Source organism: Artemia sp. Qi Xiang Cuo, chromosome 6 (genome assembly GCF_049724085.1).
Source record: "Artemia sp. Qi Xiang Cuo chromosome 6, ASM4972408v1, whole genome shotgun sequence".
NCBI lineage: Eukaryota > Metazoa > Arthropoda > Branchiopoda > Anostraca > Artemiidae > Artemia > Artemia sp. Qi Xiang Cuo.
This window is the reverse complement of record NC_142799.1, coordinates 4,720,953-4,746,627: the sequence shown is the minus strand read 5'-3', so window position 1 is coordinate 4,746,627 and position 25,675 is coordinate 4,720,953. Positions and strand designations below refer to the sequence as shown.

Sequence of the window (25,675 nt, the reverse complement as noted above, 5' to 3'; positions counted from 1 at the left end):
TTTAAGAAAAGTAAAGGCCATATTAAACTTAAGATCAGTAGAAATAGAATCCTACAATAACTCAAACTCAAAACGATCAGAAACTATTATTAAAGAATAAAAAAGGAAAGGAGAATAATTGGTATGTCTGTAACACTTCATATAAATTGATATGAATGTATATATAGTGGGCTCTATTAATGCACAAGACATATATAACATCGGTTTAAGAATGGAAAGAAAAACAAAAAATGAATATACAACGATAATCAAGTTAAAAATAAGCTCTATTTGAATAATACCATGAAGCTATGATATCTGAATTGTGATATTTGGCGCTTCGCATTGATATTTTAGTTTTAAAAGTTTTATCAATTTTTTCTCAAACGGAAATTACGTGGTGGGCATGAATGTAGACTTGCAGCCAAATTAAATATAGTCAGTTTCACTTTTCACATATGTTTATTGATGTTGGTTTGATTTTTATTGTCTGTAGTACTGTGACAACTTTTACCACCGCAACCAATAATTAGAACCCAAGTCCTAAAATTGGTCTCAATCAGGAACCCTTATCGCTATCTAAATTCACAATGTGCAAAGATTTTCAAACAGAGGTATTTATTGTTTAAAGTTCAGGAAAGGTCTGCCCATTTCATACAAAAACATTGATTGAAAACGAAACTAGTCTTACCTAGAAAATATTTAGAAGAAAAAAATTTCCTTATTTTCACAAATTTCATCAACCCTCCGCCCCCTTTTTTTATAAAATCCTGCATAGGCCAATCAGTTGAGTCCACTGTATATAAATAATAGATTAAGTCGTAATATGTATATAAATTAAGTCATACCTGTGAGATGGAAAACTTGCAAACCACTTGGCCAGGTCAAAAAGTTTTTTTCTGCTGTTGCAACTACAATTAATGTACTTTGTAACCATTTCTCATCGATTGACGTATACACAATAATCCATATGTGCAGAAATAAGTTGGAGGAGCTTTTTGTTCGCACCGAGTAGGAAGAGCCAGAAATCATCTGCGGCCAACTTACTGCCTAATTATATAAACTGTGGTGACGAGAGACAAACTGATATTAGATAAACTATTTATCAAGTTTTGTGATAGTACCCGCCCCTACCCTTTTGAGATATATCGATGAAGTTTTGAGCCTTAGAGGCTGCAGTAGCTCAAGCGGAAAATTCAGATAATCTCAACCAAATGGTGGTATCTGGATCATTTATATTCAAAAAAGCTAAACCTGCTCAAGCTTTTAAGTTTTAATTGTGTTTTCTATTTTTTTATTTGATATTTTGTTTCTTCTATCAATGACCGTTGTTTATAACTACTAAATCAGAATTTACTGTTAGACAAGTTAGGCCTTTAGTTTAGGACAATTTTCTGAATGAATTAAAATTGTGTACTTTTTCACTAAAATTTCGTAAACTGTTGAAATTGCATTTTTTGAAGTTTTTGTAGTTTTTTTTGCAGTCATCAGGCTCTCTACCAACACAGTTGTTTGATACAAAACCAAACCTAGTCAGAAGTAACAGCTAATATCCTAGATGTGCCTATCAGAGTTAGGAATTGATCCCAACTCTGCGAGAGAGGAAAAGGGGACTTGAAGCGTAAACGACCATGAAAAGTTCCTAATATTTTTCATTCTTGTATTTCTCGAAGTTTAATGTTGTCTTTCTTTATTCTTTCTCTTTGCCACCCCTACAGCATTGTCCGGCCGTATAGCTTTGCAATATAATGTTGAAATGTTATGTTTTTTATTGTTGGTCGTAACTACTGTATAAAAGAGAATCCAGAACTCTCCCATTTCCATAAGATTACTAAGAGTCCATAATTAAGAGTATAAGAAAATAAGATTATTTAGAGTCCATTAAGGGTTTTAGGAACCAATTCGTATTTTATAAGAATATTAGATTAACTAAAGTACAAGTATAGTGCCTAAATGATTTGCAGTAATCTGTCACACAAAACAAAAGGATTTCGAAAATTCAAAAGGGAAAATTTACTACTAGAGGACAACTGAAGCTGAAACAGCTTACATAGTCCTTAAAAGCTTATATAGTCCATAGAAAAAAGGATATTTACAATCGAACAAAGGTCTTACAAAAACAGGTCTCATAATACCAAATGGTAAGCAATAACCTTAAGGACAATGTAGTTATCATATGCACAAAAAAGGTTACAGGAAATGGCTATATAGCAAAAAAGCTATAGTAAAGATAAAAAAAATGTTTCACTCTGTCTCCCCCTTCGAATATTATCTTCCCTCCTGTCTCCCCCCTTCGAATATATATAACCACTTGTTTTTTTACGAATTTTAGATATAATTGACTAATCTCTCATTGCACTTCATCATTTTATTTGTTAAAACATATAAGGTTGTATATAGTATCCATAAGAAAGAAATGATTATTACGGATCTTACTCTATTAAAAAACAAACAAAAAAAACATGATTTTAAACATTGCTATCGAACAGTTCGTGGTAACCGAAACTCTAGAAAATGAAATGTTGATACCAGTAGATACATCAAAAGAATTAGATTTTAATACTGATTTCAAATATATAAGTTCCCTCAAGTTTAGTCCTACCCATCAAACTTAAGCGCCTGAGAAAATTTGGCTGATTTTCGAAAAAACGGGGAAAGACCTCCTATAGTTATAGAACCTTAATGAAAATCACACCATCATATTCAGAGTATCAGAGAACCCTAGTGCAGAGGTTTCAAGCTCCTATCTACAAAAATGTGGAATTTTGCATTTTTTGCCAGAAGAAAGATCACGTATGCGTGTTTATTTGTTTTTTTTTCCCGGGGTGATCGTATCGACCCAGTAGTCCTAGAATTTCGTGGGAGGGCTCAATTGAACAGAAATTAAAAGTTCTAGTGCCCTTTTTAAGTGACCAAAAAATGGAGGGCAACTAGGCCCCCTCCCTCGCTCCTTTTTTTCCCAAAGTCACCCGATGAAAATTTTGACATAGCCATTTTGTTCAACATGGTCAAAAATATGATAATTATGTCTATTAGAATGACTCAATCCCCCGAAGTCCCCGGGGGGATGGCTGAAAATTATGAACTTTACCCAATGTCAACATATAGTATTGGTTATTGGGAAACATACAGACGTTTTCAGGGGGGATTTTTTCTGGTAGTGGGGGGCGAGGGTTATGTGCAAGGATCTTTCCATGAAGGAAGTTTTCATGGGGGAAGGGAAATTGCTATGAAGGGGGTGCCGGATTTCCCAGCATTATTTAAAAAAAAAATCAGAAATTATATTTAAAAAAACAAGTTTTTCAACTGAAAGTAAGGAGCAACATCAAAACTTAAAACGACGGAAAACATTACGTATATGTTTGGGTTCACCCCCTAGTAAATACTTCGCTCTTTAAGCCAAAAATTTTTTAGTACTTTCATAAGAGCTATTTATTCTAATTAACGGCATTTGTGATTAAGGGGTCAGTTTAAAGAATCGGAACAAAATTCGAACTTTAGCTTAAAGAGCAAGGTATTGACTAGGAGGCAAACCCTCTAATATACGTATTAAAAATATATGAATATAGAAGTTCGTTACGTAAGTTAATTCGTAAGTTACGTATATTTATTTCTAATAAAAACGTTCGTAAATAAAATTAAACAAGTTTCGAGAAAGCCATTTAGCCAAAAAAAGTAAAATTTATATTCAAATTTTGTTTTAATTATTCTTGTACGGTGAACCAAAATCAAAACCTGTATTAATTCAAAAACGTTAAAAAATAAAATAAAAAAAACAAGTTTTTTTTTTTTAACTGAAAGTAAGGAGCGACGTAAAAACTGAAAACGAACAGGAATTATTCCGTATATGATAGGGGCTGTCCCCTCCTCAACGCCTCACTCTTTACGCTAAAGTCTGACTTTATCACAACTCTATTTTTTTAAAAAATAAAAAACTTTAGCGGAAAGTGCGCGGATAAGAGGTGGGCACAGCCAATTTCATAATAGGAATAATTTCTGTTCGTTTTAATTTTTAACGTCGTTCCTTACTTTCAGTTAAAAAAACTTGTTTTTTTTTATTTAATCTAAACAAACCCAACAAAAATTTATTAAGCTTGGCTAGAAATACGGTATTATTGACAGATAGAGATAAAAAACAGTGTTAAAAAGTAAGATTGTTCCAAAGATTATCCATTTGGTTGCAGTGGAATTTTTAGTGTCTAATAGAAAGACTTTTAAGACATATATAAAAAATTTAGGCTAATAAGAAATTTTAATTGATTTTTGTCAAGACTAAAATACAAAGAAATCTTTTTCAAAAAAATTAAAACACATTTAGAACTTAAAATGAGTGCAATCGACTTATAAAATGTCCTCCAAATATAAATTACTATGATAAAGAGATGAAGCACAGAGTAACAGAAATAACAAATAACTACGAAGACATACTTAAAATGAGCAGAAATTACAATAAATACTTGCAGTATTTGCCAAAACATCCAATTATATCCTATTAAATCACGCACCGTTTCAGTAGCCATGGTGGGACTGGACACTGTATGATTAGTAGTAGGAAGATAGTGGGCTTTCTGAAAGCCAGAAGTCTTGCTTTGAGAATATTGGATCTTCCCCCCCCTCAAACCTTCAAAAAGACTAGTTTTTTATTTATATTTTACTTTACAACTAAATTGATCGTTTAAATTGACTCTTTTGTTCATAGCTTTATTATCTATAAATTTGAAAGAACGAACTTAAAAAGGGGCTTTTTCAATAAAAGTAAGTTTCATGTTATGAACTACATGGAAGCCAAAGTTATTTTTAGAAACACCTGTACATGAAAGTAATTTTTTTATCTCGAAAGCTAGTGAAACGTGGTGTGTGTTTTTTTTAGTTATAAATGAAACACTTATCAATAAAATCAGTGCAAAATATATATTGTTTGGAATTGGGCGTAAACGGTGCAATAGCATTTTGGAAGTAACAAGGCTAGGGCAACACCGCACTAGTTCTAGGTTCTGTTAATTAATAGCAGATCAAATAGTGATAGTGTACGTGTTGTGAGCAATTTGGGTAGGGGTAGTTGCGGTAGGAATAATTGTGGTAGGAGCGTTTGATAGGAACAGTTGATGTAGGACTAGCTCTGATCGTTTAGGTAAGAGTAGGTGTTCTAGAATGATTCTTAATGGAGTTAGGGGTTGTAGGAGTAACCTTGGTAAAAACAGTAATAAATGAAAAAGCTGTCGAAAGATCTGTCCTGGTCAGAATACTAATGGTGCGATTAGTCGTGGCTGAAGTAGTCGTAATGGGAGTGTTTGGGTTGGAAACATTTTTAGTAAAAAATTTCGTGGCTGAAACCGTTATAGTTGGAAGGGCCCTAGTGATAAAATCTGCGGTGGAAGTTTTTGCGATATGAATAGCATTAGTAGGGTTGGATGCATTCTAAAAATTTGAAATCTTATTTAATAGACTAAATGTTCTCAATAAATTTTAATTTCCTCAGATTTGAACAAAGAAACAAATTTTTAGTTTTTAAATTGTTTAGGACTATTCTCTCACAAAATCCCTAGTCAATCATGGATCTACCTATGTCTAACAATTTCATAGGGGAGAAACCATGGGGGAGAGGGTTCAAAATTTTTGGCCTTAAGGCCATGGTCTGGAGTGGTGAGATATCTAGGCTCAGGATACCTGGTAAAAGGGATTCAGGTTGTAATCTTGACCCACAGACTCGCTCTTAGACCTGCATATATTCAGGCCAGAAGTTAAAATTAGAATCCTGCGACCCAAACAGGTATAAAAAATAGACATTTTTTTTATGTTATATTTGTGGATATAACGATGTGTTTTAACGACTATATTAATATTATTTCTTTATTTGTTTCTTTGATTGCACCAGAAAAAAGGTTTCAGTGGAAACTGTAAGTTGATGACGCTTATTTCATTAAGATGTGTTTCGAACATCTATAGAAACTTAGTTTTCGGAGTCAAAACTATTATTAATTAAACTTGTTTGTTGTACAACAATAAGAACAAATTTGGATCTGGCGTTTGAAATGTACAGTATGTGAACCTTTCAAAAAATTGTTCTTTTTTAGATCAAGAATTTTGGTACAAAGATGCTCAAGGTACAATTTTGCAAAGACTTACTCAACTACCTAGATTTTCAAAGGCAAAAAATGCAGTAATTTTTGTGGCTGATGGCCTAGGTATGACAGGAGTAACAGCAGCAAGGATACTAAAAGGACAAAAGATAGGTCTACAGGGTGAAGATGCCCAGCTTACTTTTGAAAGATTCCCTGATTTGGCGTTACTTAAGGTAAACATTTTAATTGAGATACTCTGAATGCAGGGTTTTATATAATATACTTCAATGATTACGTCTAATCATTCAACCAAACCTTCACGCAGTTATTTAAAACTTTAATTTTCATCTTTTGCTCCTTTACTTTAAGGAACCCTGTCGGGAAAACGGTCCTTTCAAGATGCAGAGGACCAAAATAACATTTTGAAAGTATTCCTTAATAGGTGTTTTTTCTTTGGATGATAAGAAAAAGCCGTGTGTTTCCTTGTTTGTCTTGCCTCTTTGACAAGAGGAGAAAAAAGCTCGTCAGAAAGAAGGAAGTGGAATTAGTTTTGGATGTTTATCATTGACATTAAGTCAAATCTCACTTTTAAAAGCAGTATATCCTCTTTTATGGTGTTGCAGCAAGCCCTAGTAGTTTGGTTCTGGTTCCATGGTGCCAGTTTTTCCACTTCAAATTTTTTGAAATCCATAAGAGGCTGGTAGCAAATCTCTAGAAATCCCTATTTTCAATACCAAATCCCCAAGGGTTCCCCCATTTTCTGACTTCTTTCCAAGTTACTAGTAAAGCCTCATTATGGTGACTTTTAATAGCATTTGTTCAAGATGACTTATTTTGCAACTCAAGACCATTTACTTGTACCAAAACATATTCTTTTGAAGTTTAAAACAATGCTTTGTATTTATCAACTAGTTAAGTTTGGTTTTTATGTATAGAATTTGGTGCCAGATTTCAGATTCAGGCCATTTGAATATATTTCATTTATTTGTGTTCCTTTGACATTATTTTTTCGTTCTCTATTACCAGGGGCGTCGTTTGGGAGGGGCAAGGGGGGCATTTGCCCCTCCAATAATGTGGAGAAAAGTCTATTATATAGGCAATGCTACTTGAATATCTGGATCTTGACCCCTCTTGCCCCCCCCCCCCCAATGAAAATGCTATAGATTAACTCCTGTCTATTATTATTTTCGCAACACCCTCGTTTTCATTTGAATTGCTACAATGGATTGGTATGAATGATTTACAACCGGTAGCTTCATTAAGCATTATTTCTGCTTGGACTTATTTTCCTATTGGACAAATAAAAATGTTTGAAAAAAAGAGGAAAAGTTATATGACGACGGATCTGTCAAAAAGTGACTAAAAATATGAAATTCAAGGATAGAAAGTTCCTTAAAATGCACTTTGAGTAATGCAGACAAGGTAAAACATAAAAAATACTTAGGCATTATTCACATTCGTTTAGTAAGGAGCAGTAAGGCGAGATACAATAAGAAAGGGAATTAGATTTCGACTATATGTTTTGTTACGCATGACCATTCAGGGTGCTTAATTGGTTGCGTCAGAAGGTCAGTGGATATGGTGGTCAAAATAAGCAAATATTTATTTTAAATGGTTATTTTAGGTCATTTGTGTTATAAGGCTACACTACTCATCATACCAATGTGAAAAATCCATTAGTTACCTCAGAATACGGTTATATGGATAATAAAAAAATCAAGAAAAATCAATTTTTTTCAGAATCAACTTCAACGCCTTCGTACTTTTTTCCGATGGTAGCCGAAGCCTTGACTCTTTTCATGAGGATGAGTAGCTGCTCGTCTCTACGAATGCATAAAGCACTTTCTTGGGCCTGCTTTATACCATATTTTGTTTTCAGAATTCAACGTAACTTTTCCGTTTAAGCTTGTTCCGTCTGTCCCTCTTAATGATTTTTACTGCTCTAAAAAACCTTTCGACGTCAACGTTGGAGAAGGCAAAAAAAAGCATAAATATTACTACCAATTTTGAATTTGCATACAGCTCGGTTCTGGAAGTTTTTCTTCGAAAAACCAAACGCCAATTGGTAATAAAATCCCTATTTTCATTAGGGATTCCAATAGGCTTCCTCCACTCCTGTTCGATTTTGTTTCCATCCCATGATATTTTCCCATACTTTTGAACAAAGGGCTGGAGAGAATCGGGCCGTAGTGACTGGTCCCGTTTTAGGCCTTGTCTGTAAAGTAATTTCGTTCTCTTTATCAAATTCAACTGGAGTATTACTACCAGGGTGCTGTATTTGCTCACAAAAGTGACTAGCTCACCAAAATACATGAATAACTTCTGATATTGGAAAACTAAAAGGACTAAGACATAAAATCCATATCAGACTGGGATTTTCAGCTATTTTGTTGACACTATTAATTTTTACCTCTGCCATGTGTAGGCTTAGCTCACGGTTGAATATACACTCGCAAAATGTGTGGACCGAATTCACAGGGCCGAATCTCGGCCTGCCAAATTTGTTCCAGGTTCTCAGCCAAACCTTCGAGTCAGAGCACGCTTTTTGAAGCAGAGGGTTTGAAGACCAACCTAATTTTTAGGTTTTTACTTTAATTTTTTCAACAGCCACTGCCACGGACTCAGCACATTTCATAGTTTGAATAATCTCTGCACATTAGATGTTTAACCGAAGATGGATCTTTGGCTCAATAGAATTTGAATTTACCTGAAGGAGGTGTAATGGTATTCTTAGCGTATCACGGATCTTTCCCCTAACTAGCTGAAAAAGCAAAGGATCTGTTTTTTCCCCACATTTTTTCGTTTCCTCATTTATGATCACCTGAAAAATTGGGACCCCCGATAAGAATAGCTACGGAAATGAGGAAGTGGTCACTTTAAAAATTACTAGTAGAAATGTACGAATACAGTTTGTATTTTTGTAGCAGGGTAAAGCATTCTGGTGACATAATTTTGATGAGTTGCGTGCAAGAACACTTTCCATCCGCCAAATTATAGTTAAATGCTCTGATTATTAGGCAGCAAGTCTTCTTCCGAGCGGACTCCTTGACAAACTTATAGAAAAGTCGAACTGCAGTATGAAATCTTCCTTCAGAACACTCCATAATCTGGTGGCAAATAAACATTAATCATGACGAGTTCGCTCATCTTAGTACCAGTAAAGTAATTCGAACGCTTAATAATTGTGGCTCGGTGTTTGTAGATAAGTGCTACACCTCCAGAAGGATGGCCGAGCACTTTTCGTCCGGTAGCAGGGGAGCTGTATAACAACCTATTCAACATATTGATAAGACTATAATAAAACTTGTCCTAGGATAAAAATGTTCTTGTAGACACGAAACATCCGATTTCTTTAACATTGCTTCTAGCAGCGGAAGCTTCTTTTTAACTTTACCATTTAAGTATGACCAACAAATTGAGACCCCAGTTTCATTTGCCATTACAAGCTATTGGTCTTTGTTTACTCTAATTTCTACTTTCAGGGCCATAGGTGGAGTATTAATGATGCTTATCTGATTAACACTTAGTACATCTAATTTTCTTTTGACAGGGGGAAGCCTTTTGACTTTCATGTCCGTCGTCCCCATAATGAGAGTAAGGATCAGCATTCGGACAATCCTTTGCCAGGTGATCATCAGCTTTTTGGAATTGAAAGCATCTATACGGAAAAATACAATATATTTCGATTTGGGGCATTCGTATCCCAGTCTAGGGGGATTTGTTAGATCACATTGTTATTCCGCTTCCGAAGAGAGATACACCTTAAGAGCTAGAATAATCCCGCGGCGTTCGAATTTCTGACTACTCTTTTAAATCTATAAGCGAGGCTTCAAATTCCTCGGGAACACGTTTAACAATACCCACATATATTTCGCTTTCACCTTGACTGACTTACTCGCGTCAATGTTCTTAAGTGAACCTGCAATGTGTTCAGCTTAATTTGAGCATTTAACTAGGACATGAAGCTTAAAATTTCCTCGGTGGATCTAAATTATACCAGATTGCTCCAGACCAACCGCTGATTCAATGACACTTTTAAATGTTTCGTGAGATGCTATTTTAGTATGGCGGCTAATATTTGGATTTTACCTAAGGCTATTCAGCCTCCCAATAACTGATGACTTTTTGGCTATTCGGGATTTAAGCTCTTTTGAGATCGAACAATCCCTTGACACTGAAAATTCCAAGTAAGTGAAGTCTTCAAACACATCTGTTGAATTGCTCTCGATGTTGACTTCCTTTACATTACATAGTGACATGGGGGCTTGATGGACATAACTTTGTTTTATTCCCAGTTTATCCGGAGACCAACTTTCAAGGCTTCTTTTGAAAGGACATGGAGAGCTTCGGTAACTTTTTCGATGGTTTCTGCAAGTAAATATTTACTATCAGCATAGTCAGCATCATTGAGTCCACCATCTACAAACTGGAGACGAAATTGAAGGTGATTTTCCGTGTAAGTCATGATGCAGTCTAATGACGCAATTGAATAGCTCGGGAGCGGCAGCGCAACCTCTTCAGACGCCTGTCTTCACTGAGAATGTGGGGTTGAGTTTTCTATTGACTTGGACGCAGATTTCCATACCATCACGCAAATTTTCTAAAAGTGAGCTATATTTATGAGGTAGACCTGTGGTGCATAGTATCAGCCAGAGCGAATATTTATCTATAGAATTAAAGGCTACTTTGAAGTCGACAGATGTAATGTTCTTTTGCACTTTTGGTGAAAATTTCGCGTCTTTTCTATCAACTAGGGCACAGTGAATACTTGCTTTGCTGTCGACTTGACGAGCATAAGCCCAGCTTGCCAAGTCTTCTAATTCTAAGCAGGAAGACAGAGGATCTGTCCAAATTCTTGTGGCAAAAAGTTTTTTTCCAGAGTGGCAAAATGATGCCAGCGTGCAAATCTTCCGGTATGCAATCCATCGTCCTTACAATTAGGAATATGAACTAGAGCCAAATTGTTATTCCTGCAACTCCGTACTTGAGAATTTCTGCAGAAATACCACGGACGCCAGGGGCTCGATTATTTAATAGATGCTTTACAGCATTTCAGATCTCAAATTTGTCAAACGGTTGCAATAGGAGGTGGGAAGTCAGTTCGGGTGTGACCATGACTGCTTGAATCAGGTCCGGGTCAGGATGTGCAACTGTCTCAACGTTTAAAAGCTTAGAAAAGGGGATGCTCCAGAAAAGTGGCTGACCTGTATCATTATCCAACATGCTGACCTGCGCAAATAGAAAAAGATTCGCGGTGGAAGGCGTACCTTCCGTCAAGTCGAGGAGTTGTTTATATTCAAGAAGACCTCCCAGTTTACGGTGGTATAAAACAAGGAGCAATAACCTCCCCGACCATTTATAATAATGCCGCTTTCCCAGCCCAGGTTGATCTTCCTACTAGCTGCGTATCTGAAGGTGTTGATACATTTGCAATCTGTTATGCCGACGACTTTTTGAGCCTGTGCTACTCAATTACCAGTTTACAATGTAATTTTGATAAGCTTGCAACTCGCTATGATAAGACAGGTCTATCTGTTAGTGCGGCTAAGTCGCAAGTGCTATTTTTAATTGCCCTGATTCTTTAGTTCCAGAAAGTGTGCGACTAGGTTTTTCAGATATTGTCCCTAAATTAGAGCTAGGTTACCTTTGCTTGCCGATTGGATCTTCCCTTAAGAATACGAGAAATCTCCTTATTATGCATACTGAGAGAAAAATACGTGCAGCACCTGTTAGTATTGTGCATTCGCAAGTTAGCTTTAAACGTAAGCTACTGGAAATGTTGTACAATAGTATCGCCCTTCCGCATGTACTGTATCCAAAGCTTTTTTGGGACGTTTTGACCAATGTTGATATGCAATCTCTGTGCAAATCTCACTTAAAATTTGTGAAATACCATCTACAAATCCCTAGATGGTTTAGAAACGGTTACGTGGTTCGACGTTTCGGTGTTACGGAGCCCCTCCTTGCAGGGAACTCTCAGTTCGAATGTTTATCAAACCGGCCATCTTCTCACCCCTGGAAAATGACTATCTTGGCTTTGTTTTGATGTTTATGTTATGTGTTCATAGTTCGTTCTTTTTCTTAATTTTCTTTCTTTTATTTTCATAATACTCCATCGCGTTTTGTTGTTTAACTCTATGATGGGGATTAAATATTCCTTCATTCATTCATTCATTCATTGTAAGCAGGTGTCTCCCATCCTAAAAGCATTTTCGAGATTGCTCGTTTTCCTGTCAACAATGGTCTTTCTGTCTCTTTGCAGTAGAATACTGTGCACGCCGTTAAGACTTCTGTACTCAAAATAATTTTCCTTGCTAGACTGGCGTTCCGACGCAGCTCGATCATGGATAGGGTGTCCTGGGATGTCCAGGGTTCTATCTTGTGCTTGGCACGGCCAATGGTGCTACCAGCAGACAACAAGGAATTCCAAACAACTACGAAGTTATCCATGTTTTGGGGCAGCCTAACCAGCTTGGAATATCAAGAGCGTACTTCTGCTGCATCTCAGTTGCTGCCAGGCTACTCAGATCAAATTTGGGAGGTCGCTAGCCTTGTCTCTGGGCTCTCAAGTGTAGTATCAGCGTGGTGGCCACCATCCTATGGTCTATGTGTACAAGCTCGGCAGACCTATACGTCTGGAATTAGGTTACTGAAGAGCACAAGTGCCCAGAAATCATAACATAACCTATAATTTTCTTTGTCATGCCGTCGTTGCTATACCATGTTAGCTTATGAATTTATCCTCTCTGTAATAGTGTATTTGATAAGACTAGATTACCAATGCTGCAAAGCTAAAGGAATCTCTCTCTGTTGTCATTCAGTGGGTACGGAGTCACTCGGCTGATAATATTTCTCCAGCAACCCTCCCTGTAATTGACCGTTGCGTTAAGCGCTCCCACAGAACAGACTCTAGACAGGGTTACAGAGAGCTTTACGTAGGACTGGTCCTTTACCTCTGCAGGACTCATGTTCGTGGGAACATAGCCCACAATAATTGTACACTTTCGATGGTTGTGCTGCAGCTGAGCCAACTCCCACGCCAGCATAAAATTTGTATGCCAATTTTCCCTAGTTAGGAAAATTTAGGGGTTATAGTTTTACAGGAGGCTTCACTCCATAAAAGTAAAATCACAATCTATAACATTTTTATCTTTAATCAATTTAAGTTAGAAAGGAACTTTTCAGATATTCCTATTTTACAAAATCCAACTAACACACAGAAAAACTAACTAAAATCTTGCTACAATAGTTATGCTTATATTTAATTAATATATAAGTAATACAGGTAACAGATAAACAATATATAACTAAACCTGTATTAATTGTATACCTACTAAAGAGACAAAATAAATGTAAAGTATATATATCTATAGTTATATGATAAAAAATAGTAAGAATAAATAGATATATAATATAAATTAATAAATGAATAATAAATAAAATAAAACAAGATGAATATTAAGTAATATATAGGTAATGTACTTTAATACTAATGTACTAATATACTAATACATTAAGTAATATACTATATCGCATCATAATGTATATGTATTTATTATTATAGACAATAAATGTATTGATTATTATAAAATGAAATGATGAAAATTGTAAAAATAATTGTAATTATTTAGTAAACAGACAATACTGCTGCTACTACTACTACTACTATTACTACTACTACTACCACTACTACGATTACCATTACTACTACTACTACTATTACTACTACTACTACTGCTACTACGAGTACTATCATTACTTCTACTACTACTACTACTACTACTGCTACTACTACTACAACTATTACTACTACTTCTACTACTGCAACTACTGCTACTACTACTACTATTACTGCTGCTACTACTATTACCACTGCTATTACTACTACTACTGCTACTAATGCTACTACTAACATTTCACTGCATCACCAAGCCAACCGAAGCAAACATAGCTACTTACACTCTTTCTCCATTCAAACCTATTCAAAGCCTCTCTCCTTGCACCCTCCCAAGAAGTTTTTATTTCTCATAAATATTTTCGTATGACATCCACTGACCTTATTTTGGGTTCGAGCTGCTTTTCGTTTGGCCATATGTGGATTTCCAACAAGGGCAATTTTAAACAATCTATCATCCTTCATCCGCAGAACAGGTCCTAGCCGTCTCATCCTTTATCTCATTATAGCCCTAAAAAGCTGGATTGAAAGAAATTTTCGTGGAGGTTACTGTCTGAGGTATGGTCAGTCAGTCTGGTGTCTAAAACACGGAAATTTCCCTGGAAAACTTCTAGCAAATCCTCCTATGTTTTCCGGAGCGTCCACGCTTCAGAACCACACTTGGCTGCCGTCATCACTGTAGCTTTTAATATTCTAGTCTTGGTTTGCAGACTTATCTTCCTATTCTTCCAAACTTTTTTTCAACTTTGAAAAAACACCCTGGCCCTTGATTGTTTTACTTTATAATCTTCATTGCACCCAGCGCTTTTACTAATAATACTAAATGGGTAAATAAAGCTATCACCCATGATCGATATTCTTGTTTCCTAACATCGCCTCTTCACCTTAATTTATTCCTAGTCTTAATGACTTCGTCTTCTAAGAACTAATTTTATATTTATTGTTGGACCCTGAACTCGTAAAACTTCTAAAAATTCTAACATTTTTCTAATGTTCTACGTTTAGGATGCTTAAATCATCAGTATAGTCTAAGTCTAGGAGAATTTTATTATCCTCTCTGATTCTGTGTTTTTCTGCTGTCTTGTGTTTGTTCCTTAGGACAAAGTACATGAAAATAATCCATATAAATGGCAAAAGACCGCGATCCTGGAAAAATCTTAACTTAATTCAAACCCGCTAATAACTTCAGTTCCTACGTTAACCACAGCAATTTTATTCTCGTACATAGGACTAAGCAATTTAATGCACTTATATGATATTCCATACAAGAATAGGACTTTCCCGAAGCTGTTGTATCAGCTGAATGAAAAGCTTGCTCATGAGTAGTTGGCCATAACAAATTCTAGCAGACACATAGGGGGTATACCTCAAGTTGCTAACCCCTTGAGATGTTGCTATTGGTTATGTACACCTGGCTGTTACGTAATACTCTAAGAAGTTTTTTTCTTTGCTCGTTACGTATTTAATTATTTATACAAATGTTTCCTTCGAGATTTAGTTACTCGTTACGTAAAAGTTAATTGTTTTAATTGTTTAAAACATAAAGATGTAGGAAAAACCCTTAGGGTAAGGTGCCAGTGAAGTGGGGAACCCCTGGTTGCAAAAATGTATCATAGTCCAATATTTAGTTATATTGAAGACTTAACTTTGCCTGACTTGTTTTGGCTTCGGGGACTTTTAAAATCCAGCGGAAATAGGGTTTGAAGGTCAATGGCCATTGCTTTGATAGAATTTCCGGTCAAAATTACCTCAGTGTTGGAACAGAGTTCAGAGTGTAAACATCGTGGATATCGCTTATTGTTCTTGTAATGGATGCTTTTACTCTATTGGAAGTTGAAGGCGCTAGCACTGGTGAAATGAAACCTAGAGCACCCAATGTTGCAGTAGAAATTGAAAGGGGTTGTCGGCTAACCCTTAAATGGGACGTCATTTTTGCGTGAAATGGGATATCATTGAGCAAATTCTAGTTGGAAGAACAGTTATACTTTGCAACAAAAACAAATATAATACATATGCAGAGACTACAAGATGGATTGTATGCATTAGTGAAATATATAGAAGACAATGATTTGAATCAATATATAAAAAAAGTATAGATTATACTGGCGACGAGAAGGTAAAAAGAATTCTCATTCTTTGGCTTTGTTAGTTTAGTCTTTAATCAACAGTGAGAGTGTCAGGGTTAAAAATAGTTGGATTTGAGAAACAAAAAGTCGTACGGAATCTTTTGACTTTGGAAAAATGTTTGATTTTAAGTTATTATTTTCAAAAGTTATCAGTTCAAAGAAAGATATTCTCTCAAAGAATACTTGAAGTATTGCTGAAAAATAATTCTCCATCTTTGGAATATTATGTGAGAATTTTATCTCGCAGACCAGCTCCATTTACTCAATTTATTGACATACTAATTGAAACAAAACAAAATGCCATTGTGCATTTGCTTTTGAACGCTACCTAGAAAATTTTTTAAGACCCTATCCAAACACCAAGTAAGTTGAAAAATCCTAACAGAATAAGTTTGCGACGTCAGTCGACAACTCCTCCTTCTAGAAGTAAAATGAACATTCATTTTTTCGATCGCAAGTTAGTTTCTTTTTGGAAGTGAGACAGTCAACAGTGGAAAAAATGTTCTAACAAACATGTCCATTATGTTTTTATACAAAGTGGACATGCTTATTGTTCTTGTAATGGATGCTTTTACTCTATTGGAAGTTGAAGGTGCTAGCGCTGGTGAAATGCAACCTAGATCACCTAATGTTGCAATAGAAATTACAAGGGTTTTTCGGCTAACCCTTAAAAGGGACGTCATGTTTGCGTGACATGGGATATCATTGAGCAAATTCTAGTTCAAAGAACAGTTATATTTTGCAGCAAAAGTAAATATAATACATATACAGAGACTACAAGATGGATTATATGCATTAGTGAAAAATATGGAAGACAATGATATAAATCAATATATAAAAAAAGAGTATAGATTATACTGGCGACAAGAAGGTACAAAGAATTCTCATTCTTTTGCTTTGTTAGTTTAGTCTTTAATCAACAGTGAGAGTTTCAGGGTTAAAAATGGTTGGATTTGAGATACAAAAAATCATACGGAATCTTTTGACATTGGAAAAATGTTGGATTTTAAATTATTATTTTCAAAGGTTATCAGTTCAAAGAAAAATGTTCTCTCGAAGAATACTTGACGTATTACTGGAAAATGATTCTCCATCTTTGGAATATTGTGTGAGACTTTCATCTCGCAGACCAGCTCCATTTACTCAATTTATTGACATACTAATTGAAACAAAACAAAATGTTATTGTGGATTTGCTTTTGAACGCTACCTAGAAATTCTTTTCAGACCCTATCCAAACAACAAGTAAGTCGAAAAATCCTGACAAAATAAATTTGTGACGTCAGTCGACTACTCCTCCTTCTTGAAGTAAAAGGAACATTCATTTTGTTGATCGTAAGTTAGTTTCTTTTTGAAAGTGAGACAGTCAACAGTGGAAAAAGGCTACACATGTCCACTATGGTTTTATACATTGTGCAGCTGGTAATACTGTGACGTAAATTTCATAGGAGCTATGCTGCTTAAATTAAAGACTGTAATTCCTGTCTTGAAGATGTTTATGACTCTCACACTAGATGTTTCTTATGCTTCAAGTGTCACTATGATAAATGTGATCAATGTGAAAAGATTCACCCTGGTATGATTAGAAAGAATCCTAAACTTGATTTCTGTTTATTTGTAAGAGACTGGTATCGTCGTAGTTTTAAATTATTTTGGGAGGAAAACCTGGTCTACACTTCAATTGTTGGAATCATAAGAGAATTTGGTTTTACGACATCGCCGTGTAGATACTGGCTGATATGATTATAAGCCTTCTGATTTTTATTTTGCTGTTACAGAAAGCGGTTCTTCATATGAGAATATCGTGTGTGACATTGCTTCACATAAGCGAATTGAAACACGTGAATTTTATATTATGAATCAGAATAATATTATTGACTTTACAAAGAGATATATTAAAAATAGAGTTACATTGAATTGAAGAAAATGTGACCCTCACTTTGCTTGGCAAGATAAGTATAAGTTGAATCCTGATGAGCTGCTGCCACTTATCGTTGTCGATGGTTATCTATACATGGAAGAAGAAATCTAAAAAATGAAGACTTTTACTGTAAATATATATGTTTTACTGATAAAAATATTCACGAACATTTTTAAAACACTCTATTCTTAGGGTACTGAAATCAATATTATACGGGGAGGAAATGGTAAACTATAAGGTCAATAAATCAAGGACTGTCTACATAAATAGTGAGAAATTCACTGTATGTATAGCCACGAAATCGCTAAATAAAAATGTATTGGAGCAGGAAAACCACAGGTACTGGTCGATAAATCTTGTACTTGCTTCGAATTTTAAATAATATATTTTCCACTTTGCTCAAGAAAGTTTTTGATGTGGGATGTGTAGAATGCATACGGTAGAACAAAAGGATAAAAAATTCAATATTTATCGCTCTTTGAAAAATATATAGCCAATGACCCGTCTTTACAGTTGACGAACTACTATTAACAAAGATAACGCTATCGCTAGCATTATGAATATGATAAAAAAAATCTGAGGGTATACAATAGGTTTTGTATTTGGATATCTATGGATCCAAGTTACATACATTGATTTGTGGTTATGGTTCCAAGTCTAATAGAACACTGTCATTGGGGTAATTTCCCAATAGGGTTCAAATTGATACAGCGAGATTAAAGCTATACTCTCCGTCAATGGATTGGTAAATGTACAGTCTAAACGTACAGTGCCTATTTAGACAATATTTATATCTTGAGTACTATACAAGTCCAATAGAATGATCCCATGAGTTTCTTAAACATCGTATCTGTTATATCATTTCCAAATAGTTGCGAATCTCGATCTTGCGATTGCATTGTCAATTCATATAGCATTCGGTAGGATTTATCAAAGGAAAATTTGTAGAGTTGAATTCCAATTACTTTACGTACAAGAGATGAAACTCCAAACATTTCAAATTTTCGTGGGGAATTTGTCCGTGATCCAAGTGCACTAACACTTTTAACAAAAGCCAAAGAGAGTTTTGAACGCATTTCACCATTGGTAAATAAAAAGTTGGTGTAGGTACGTGAACCCGTGGCAATATGCCATTGTTTTGCGATTGTGGTTGGAACGAGCAGTTTGATATTATTTCCACTAGCTCTTAATTTTCCAACTGCCAAAGCAAAAGAACTCATAACCTGTTGATTTCGTAAATGAAGTATTGCCGAAGTGAGAGAGACTGTCGCATCAGGTGCAGTACCAAGTACCTTTCGCAAAATACAATTGGCCTGGAAAATTTGTAACTTTACATCATCTTAACTCTGAGAGGCATCCATTAAGGTATATTAAATATTTCATGATTTATTTTCCCAACCAAGGATAAATCAATAGTTATCGCCTCTCTAACTATATTTGTAGTGTCAGCGTCCGAATAAAACTACTTTTTCAGAGAGTGGTTGTTGCGGATCAAATTGTTCATAGTAACGATGTTTTAAACTCATATCAACATTTTCTGCATTAAAAAGATTCAATGATGAGGGGACTGACGGATAAGACTCTTTGTGTGGTAAATATGCCGTTTTTAGGAAAATAAATCCTTTTTCGATCTAACAATTTTTTCCCTCTTCCTTTCTTTTTGTTCTTTGACAAGAGTGATGTCTTTCGCTTTTGAACTAAGTAGAGACTTATGGTGATCCGCTTTTTCGTGATTTCAATCACTCGCCGAAGAATCGCTCACTGGATCTGAAATTTTGTGAAACAATTTCTTTAACAGCCTTCCCAGAACCCCAATTGTGTAGTTTAGGGGACAAAAAATCCACGGCAACTGGAGCAATATATTGTTTAGCCGGGGGTAGTTCAGAACAAAATAACTCAGCAAACCAATTGCCAAGATCTTGACCCAAAATTGACGAATGACCCTTATAATAGTCCATTCCATTACAAAATTATCATGGTCTAAGAGTAGCAACATAGCAATCATAGCAGGATTGTTTGTCCTGCAAAGATATCATAGGAGACTAATGAATTCTTTGTCAATACCATGTTTGACTATAGCCTTCCAAAGTCATATTTTTGAAATCACTAAGAGTTCCAAACAGGGATAGGTCCTTTTACCTATCCACGGTAGTGACGGTTCACGTTACTTAAAAATAGTAACGTGTTTTTGAATTACCTAAGAGGGAAAAATGGATGCTTTCATGTAGTTTCTTCAGTTTCATGATGTCAACTAATGATTTTTTTTACTGTTCACTGGTACATATACGGTAATATCATTGTCAGAAATATTAGTGACTACACGTAAATCTTCGGGTGTATTTTGATTGAGATCCTATAGAATGTACGTAAGGGGGTTATATATAGCCTGATTGTATTCCAAGAGTAGAAATTTCTGTTCATCGGGATATATTTTTCTGTTTAAAGTTATGAGGGAGCTGGAATCATGAACAACCCTGTAGATGATGTAGTAGGCACCGTTCAAAGCAAGTGTTCTAATAGATTTGCTCTGATGAAAGAGATTGGGGAGAACAACGGTTATGGAAATTGTTCACCATGAGATTGCACCTTGAATAATTGTAACATCTCCTGAGACTATTCTTCAATTGATTAAGCTAAATCATCAATAAACAACTACGAGTTCGGTTCAATAATATAAACACTTCAAGTCTCTATATGAATTTTATATCAAGTGCAATAATCTTTATTTTATCATAGATCTCGTGCCATATCCTATAGCAATAGTATAACAATAGTTTCGAATTTTCTAATAATATGTTATATATATTTTGAATTATTCTCATAAGAAGTGTCGTTTTGCCAGACATTGATGACCCACAATAAAGTGATATGAAAGGAGTTTTAAATTGATGAATATTACTCTTCCCTATGTCAAAATATAACTAACCAAACTTAACTTCAACCTATTGAAGAAATACTAATTCCCTTTGTTCAAAAAGACAAAAAAAATCTAGGTTTTCTTTAATTACAATAAATGCACTAGATTAAAAAAATAAAATATAACTAGCACTTGAGAATTAAAAAATATATTTACAAAAAATAGGCACTTGAATATTAAAAAAGCACTTAGGGAACGCTTCCAACCCGAGAGCGACGAGGGCAGTCATATGCCGCAGCCACTGCAAAGTTTGAAAGCAGATGTCTCGGGTCGGCCCGGCTGGCTACAGGTAAAATAATAGTATAATATTAAACACATTTTAAAACAACAGCCATTCCGTTTTGTGCAAAAACCGAACAACATATAAAAACATATAAAAAACACTGCATAAAAACACTACTGAGATGGATAGTGTTGAGATGGGCCCAACTATTGAATTTTCTCCAGACCAAGACGATGTCTATATTCTAAAAATACTTCCCGGTCTGAAGTTAGGTAATGACCATGTGGTAGTGCTTCCACCCACCCGTGTATACTTAAACCTTGTCCGATATTGCTGACATGGTATTTTCTATACTCTAATTGTGTAGTTTTTGTATTTTAAAGAGCAAATAGCCTTGACCTTCGTTCTTGGAATTAAATTATTTTCTACACTATTTCTGTAAACATTCATGTCGAAATTCTCCTTCACATAATGTGTAAGCACCCCTATGCAGACTTTTTTTATCCTCCTTCTGCATTTGCACATAGTACATCTACGGACTTACAAGCCCGCCACTGGAAATTAAGTCACTCCTGTCTCATATTTTAGACATAATAGCCTATATGGTGCCTTGCACATCACTACATCTGGGTAAATGGACTCGTCCCAGTTGGTATAGTCCATTCAAGAGCTAACGTACTTACGATTTCACAAATCGTCCAATAGATTGTCTTTTTTAATTTTTAACAGGAGTGAGTCAATGTCTCAATAATACACTTGCACTCTCCCCTCCCTCGGCAATTGGACGTTACTCAGATTGTAATAAAATCCCAACATGAGTTTCTTTGAAATTTCTAAAATGGGACTGCCACCGGCAATTTTTAATTTAAAGTGATGTTTCTTTTTTCTATATAAAATGACCATATTGGAATCTATGATGGTGAACAATGTAAAGTCTGGATCGGCAATGGTTCGAGCAAATTCTTTTGGGTCGATTACATCGTCACAACGACATCTATGGCACACACTCACACACATTTTAACGAAGGCTGAATTAAAAATAAGCTTAAAAAATTCTTTTTCAACCTATGTTTTTGTTTCGAGTGTTTACTGACAAAGGTGTCAATAAACATCTTCATATAAGGCTTTTGGTCAAATTGAAGGGCTCTATGAATCGTTGTGACCCTGAAAACGTTGGTTAGCATTCACAGCAAAAGAATGTGCCGTTTAACAATATTCTGTTTCGGATGAAGGTCGGAAATAAACTTTTGTCTTGAAGATGTCCAGTGCATACCACTATCCTCTACCGAAACAGTATTCTGTGGACTCAGTGAGTCCTTTGACACCGGCCTGTTTATGCACGGGAGAACAAAATAATTTACCGAATCTTGAAGTTCATCCATCCTTGCGGTCCATTCTCCTCAACAGTGTCAATGTCGGAGAAACTTGGATCACAAGAATTGTTCAGCTGTTTGTTATTCCCAAACGGCAAAGAGTAGTAAGACATTGTCGACAGATAAAGGGAGTTCATATCCATAAAAAACGCATCCGACTCGTCACCGATGTGCTCTCTCATCGGGTCAGTTTCCAGGATATGATCCGCATGGAAACATATCCTCCCCGCATAGATCTCCGTACAAAAGGATGCTGATGTAGGTCGGTTAGCATCCACCACAAAAGAATGTGCCGTGTAACAATATTCTGTTTCGAATGAAGGTCGGCAATAAGCTTTTGTCTTGAAGGTGTCCAGTGCATAACCCTATCCTCCACCAAAGCAGTATTCTGTGGATTCAGCGAGTCCTTTGACACCGGCCTGTTTATGAACGGGAAAACAAAATCATTGACCGAATCTTGAAGTTCATCCATCCTTGCAGTCCATTCTCCTCTATGGGCCGCATGGAACGTGATCAGACCTTCTTTTTCTTTAATGATCTTAAGAATTAAATCCTTCACCAGTTGAGGAGTTCAAAAATAATACCCCAAATTCCTGATAGATTTTGTCCTTGTCCTTATATAAAATATCCAACAACGTCAAAACATCACCTGCCAGGCACATTCTACAATAATCCTCCCCATATTTACACCCTCTCTTGGCCCAAATATTTGTCGCGAATTTATAGTCAGGAGTGGTGCATTGACGTTCCTTAAGTAAACCATAAAATGCTTCGATGGGTGGCAAATTTTCCTCACGTAGCCTCGAGGCGTAGTTATAGTACTCATATGGATATATGCTGTTACATGTCAATAAATCATACATTTATCATCTGGAAAGTGTTTTTTTATAGAGGGGAAAACTATTAAAACCTTCGCTTGTCTCTACTTGAATTAATTGACTTAGGGGTTTGGCAAAAAACTATATGAGTCTAAAAAACGGATTTTGTTCAAGCACGAGTTACCATTATCAACTGTTTTCGATCTGAAATCTGAGGCGAGAAGATTCTCAGATGATTTGGGTATGAAGTTATAAGAAAAAGAACCCTTTAACCATGCCCCATTTACAGCTTAACCTTTCTGCAAACGTACCAACGCTGGTAATATGAATCTCTAGTTAGAAATGTAGATGTTCAACGGTAGAAAGTATTGCTTCTTAATGTTTAAATTACAATATTTATGTGCCAGTCGACGAAAGCTACTCCTTCAATAAAATTGGATTACTTAAATGATCATGGCAATGAACTTACGTTTCCCCACTACCCGCAACAGATTTCCCCTTGCAAAACCAACACATTTACTTATTTTTAATAGCCAACACATCCTTTGGTGAAAGACTCATTATATAGCTTACATTTTGCAGCCCTGAAATTGACTTATTTGCAGTCTTAATAATTTCAATCATGGCTCCGTCCACAAAATATTCCCCACCCAATGTCTCAAATACCTCTAACAATTGCAGGGTATTACTAGAATCTCTTTAATAATACTTTATTTTTAACCCAAATCATATACAAAATGATAATTGTGGTGTATAATGAAAAAGGTAGGTAATACACTACATACATGAGTACATAAAACTTAAAAACTTCACAAGAGCAGTTTTACCCAAAAAAGAAAACATTCAAGATACAAAATACTAAAAAAAAACAAAAAAAGAAGCTATTTATGACAAATAACGGACCAAGACTTAATACATCGGCCCAGGACATAATAGAGCATCATTTAATAATTTTGAACCTCATATTTGAAATATTTGAATATTATCTGTTCATGAATGTAACGAATTTAAATTGCTTTTGTGAACTTTGTGCATAGGCATAGTCAATCACAATGGCTTCATGCTCTTCGAAACGATTCGAGTTCAATGGATCGTACACGTCAGTGAGTTTAGCTTCTATGTCCCATGGCAGCTCGTCACTCTGTAAGAGGGAATTCCGGAAATTCTTGAACCGTAAGTTGAAATTTAGGCCCGAAACCGTCTCAAAAGACTGGTACCTACGACGCTTACAGTGCCTCAAGTGGAGCTTTAATTTTAATTCTTTCCAGAATCTTGAAAGAAACATTGGACAATAAAAGCAAGTCCCCCTCCCAATCTTTCTACCTTTGTATAAAACCCAATTATCATATTTAGTGGTATAAGTGGAAGCGGGGTTAATCGCTTCCACTTTGTCCTGCCTCCCCCTGCTTATCGTCAATAAGGGGACTGGTTGCTCCCTGTTGATCTCTGAGCCTCATGAACTGCTGGCTGGCATTTGGTTAATTACACCTTTTAAAATTTCACATCGTGGCTGAAATTCCTTACAAAAGAGTCTAAGACAAACTTGGGGAGAGCTAAACTAGCATGGTTCAACCCCACACAAAAGCCCCCTCACTTTCACTTTTCTTGGGGTCCATACTAGCATAGAGACGTTCGTGAAATTCCAATAGTAATGACAGGACGGGAATCTCCAAGCTATTCTTTTAGGACCATTGAGCTGTTGATATTGCTGGTAGGTTAACCTACAAAATTATAACAACTTTTTCCCCTTCGAAACACTTATGATTTCGTCCAGAAAAAAGAATAAATTCACGTGAAAAGAATATATTATTAGTCTGTAAATATTTTAGGGACAAAGCCCCCTCCCAGAGGCACCAAACAATGTTACATAACAGTTCCAAAATAAAATGTTTGAACGCTTGAATAAACACCTGGAGTTAGTGGCCGTTTGTACTTAGAGACCCCATACTACTATTTAAGAGTTCAAGTACCAGAAATTATTCCGTAAATAAGGGTAAATTCACCCTTCCCCTAAGCCTGACCTTTACGCTTAGGTTTTCTTTTAAAAGTTTTTCTAGTCGTTTTAATGTCACTCTTTACTTTAAAAAAGCTTTCTACTCAATTTATATTTGGTTTAGCAGCCTACACACAGTTACCCTGAATTCTAGAAGGACCAACCCCTCAAATTAAGTTGAATGCGTGATTAAGTTGAAAGCAAGACCTATAACTCTAATTTTAGGGGCAAACTATCCTTTTCGACAGCATCAAATAAGGTTCCCCTCTTCTTTAAAGTTCCGTTATGAGTCTTAAATAATTTCACTAACGAGAGAATTGGTGAATTCTCCAGATTCAGCGTATCAGAGAACCTTAATGTAGAGGTTTCAAGCTCCTATCCGCAAAATGTTAAATTTTGCATTTTTTGCCAGAAGAAAGATCCCGGATACGTGTTTATTTGTTTGCCTTTTTGTACCAGGGGTGATTTTATCGACCCAGAGGTCCTAGAATTTTTCCAGAGGGCTTTCTTTAACAGAAATGAAAAGTTCTAATGCCTTTTTTAAATTATAAAACAAAAAAAGATAAATAGAATCACTTTTTACAAAAAA

General features: G+C 35.6%; 1 protein-coding gene across 1 annotated transcript in view; it reads left to right on the top strand.

Annotated features, from left to right (window-relative positions):
- The window catches only part of LOC148950803 (alkaline phosphatase, tissue-nonspecific isozyme-like), a 169,231-nt gene that overhangs the window by 4,558 nt on the left and 138,998 nt on the right, over window positions 1–25,675 (top strand). Inside the window, exon 2 of the mRNA XM_089090015.1 lies at window positions 6,054–6,274. Within this exon, the coding sequence (XP_088946141.1) occupies window positions 6,054–6,274 (221 nt within the window). The remainder of the gene's footprint in view (window positions 1–6,053; window positions 6,275–25,675) is intronic.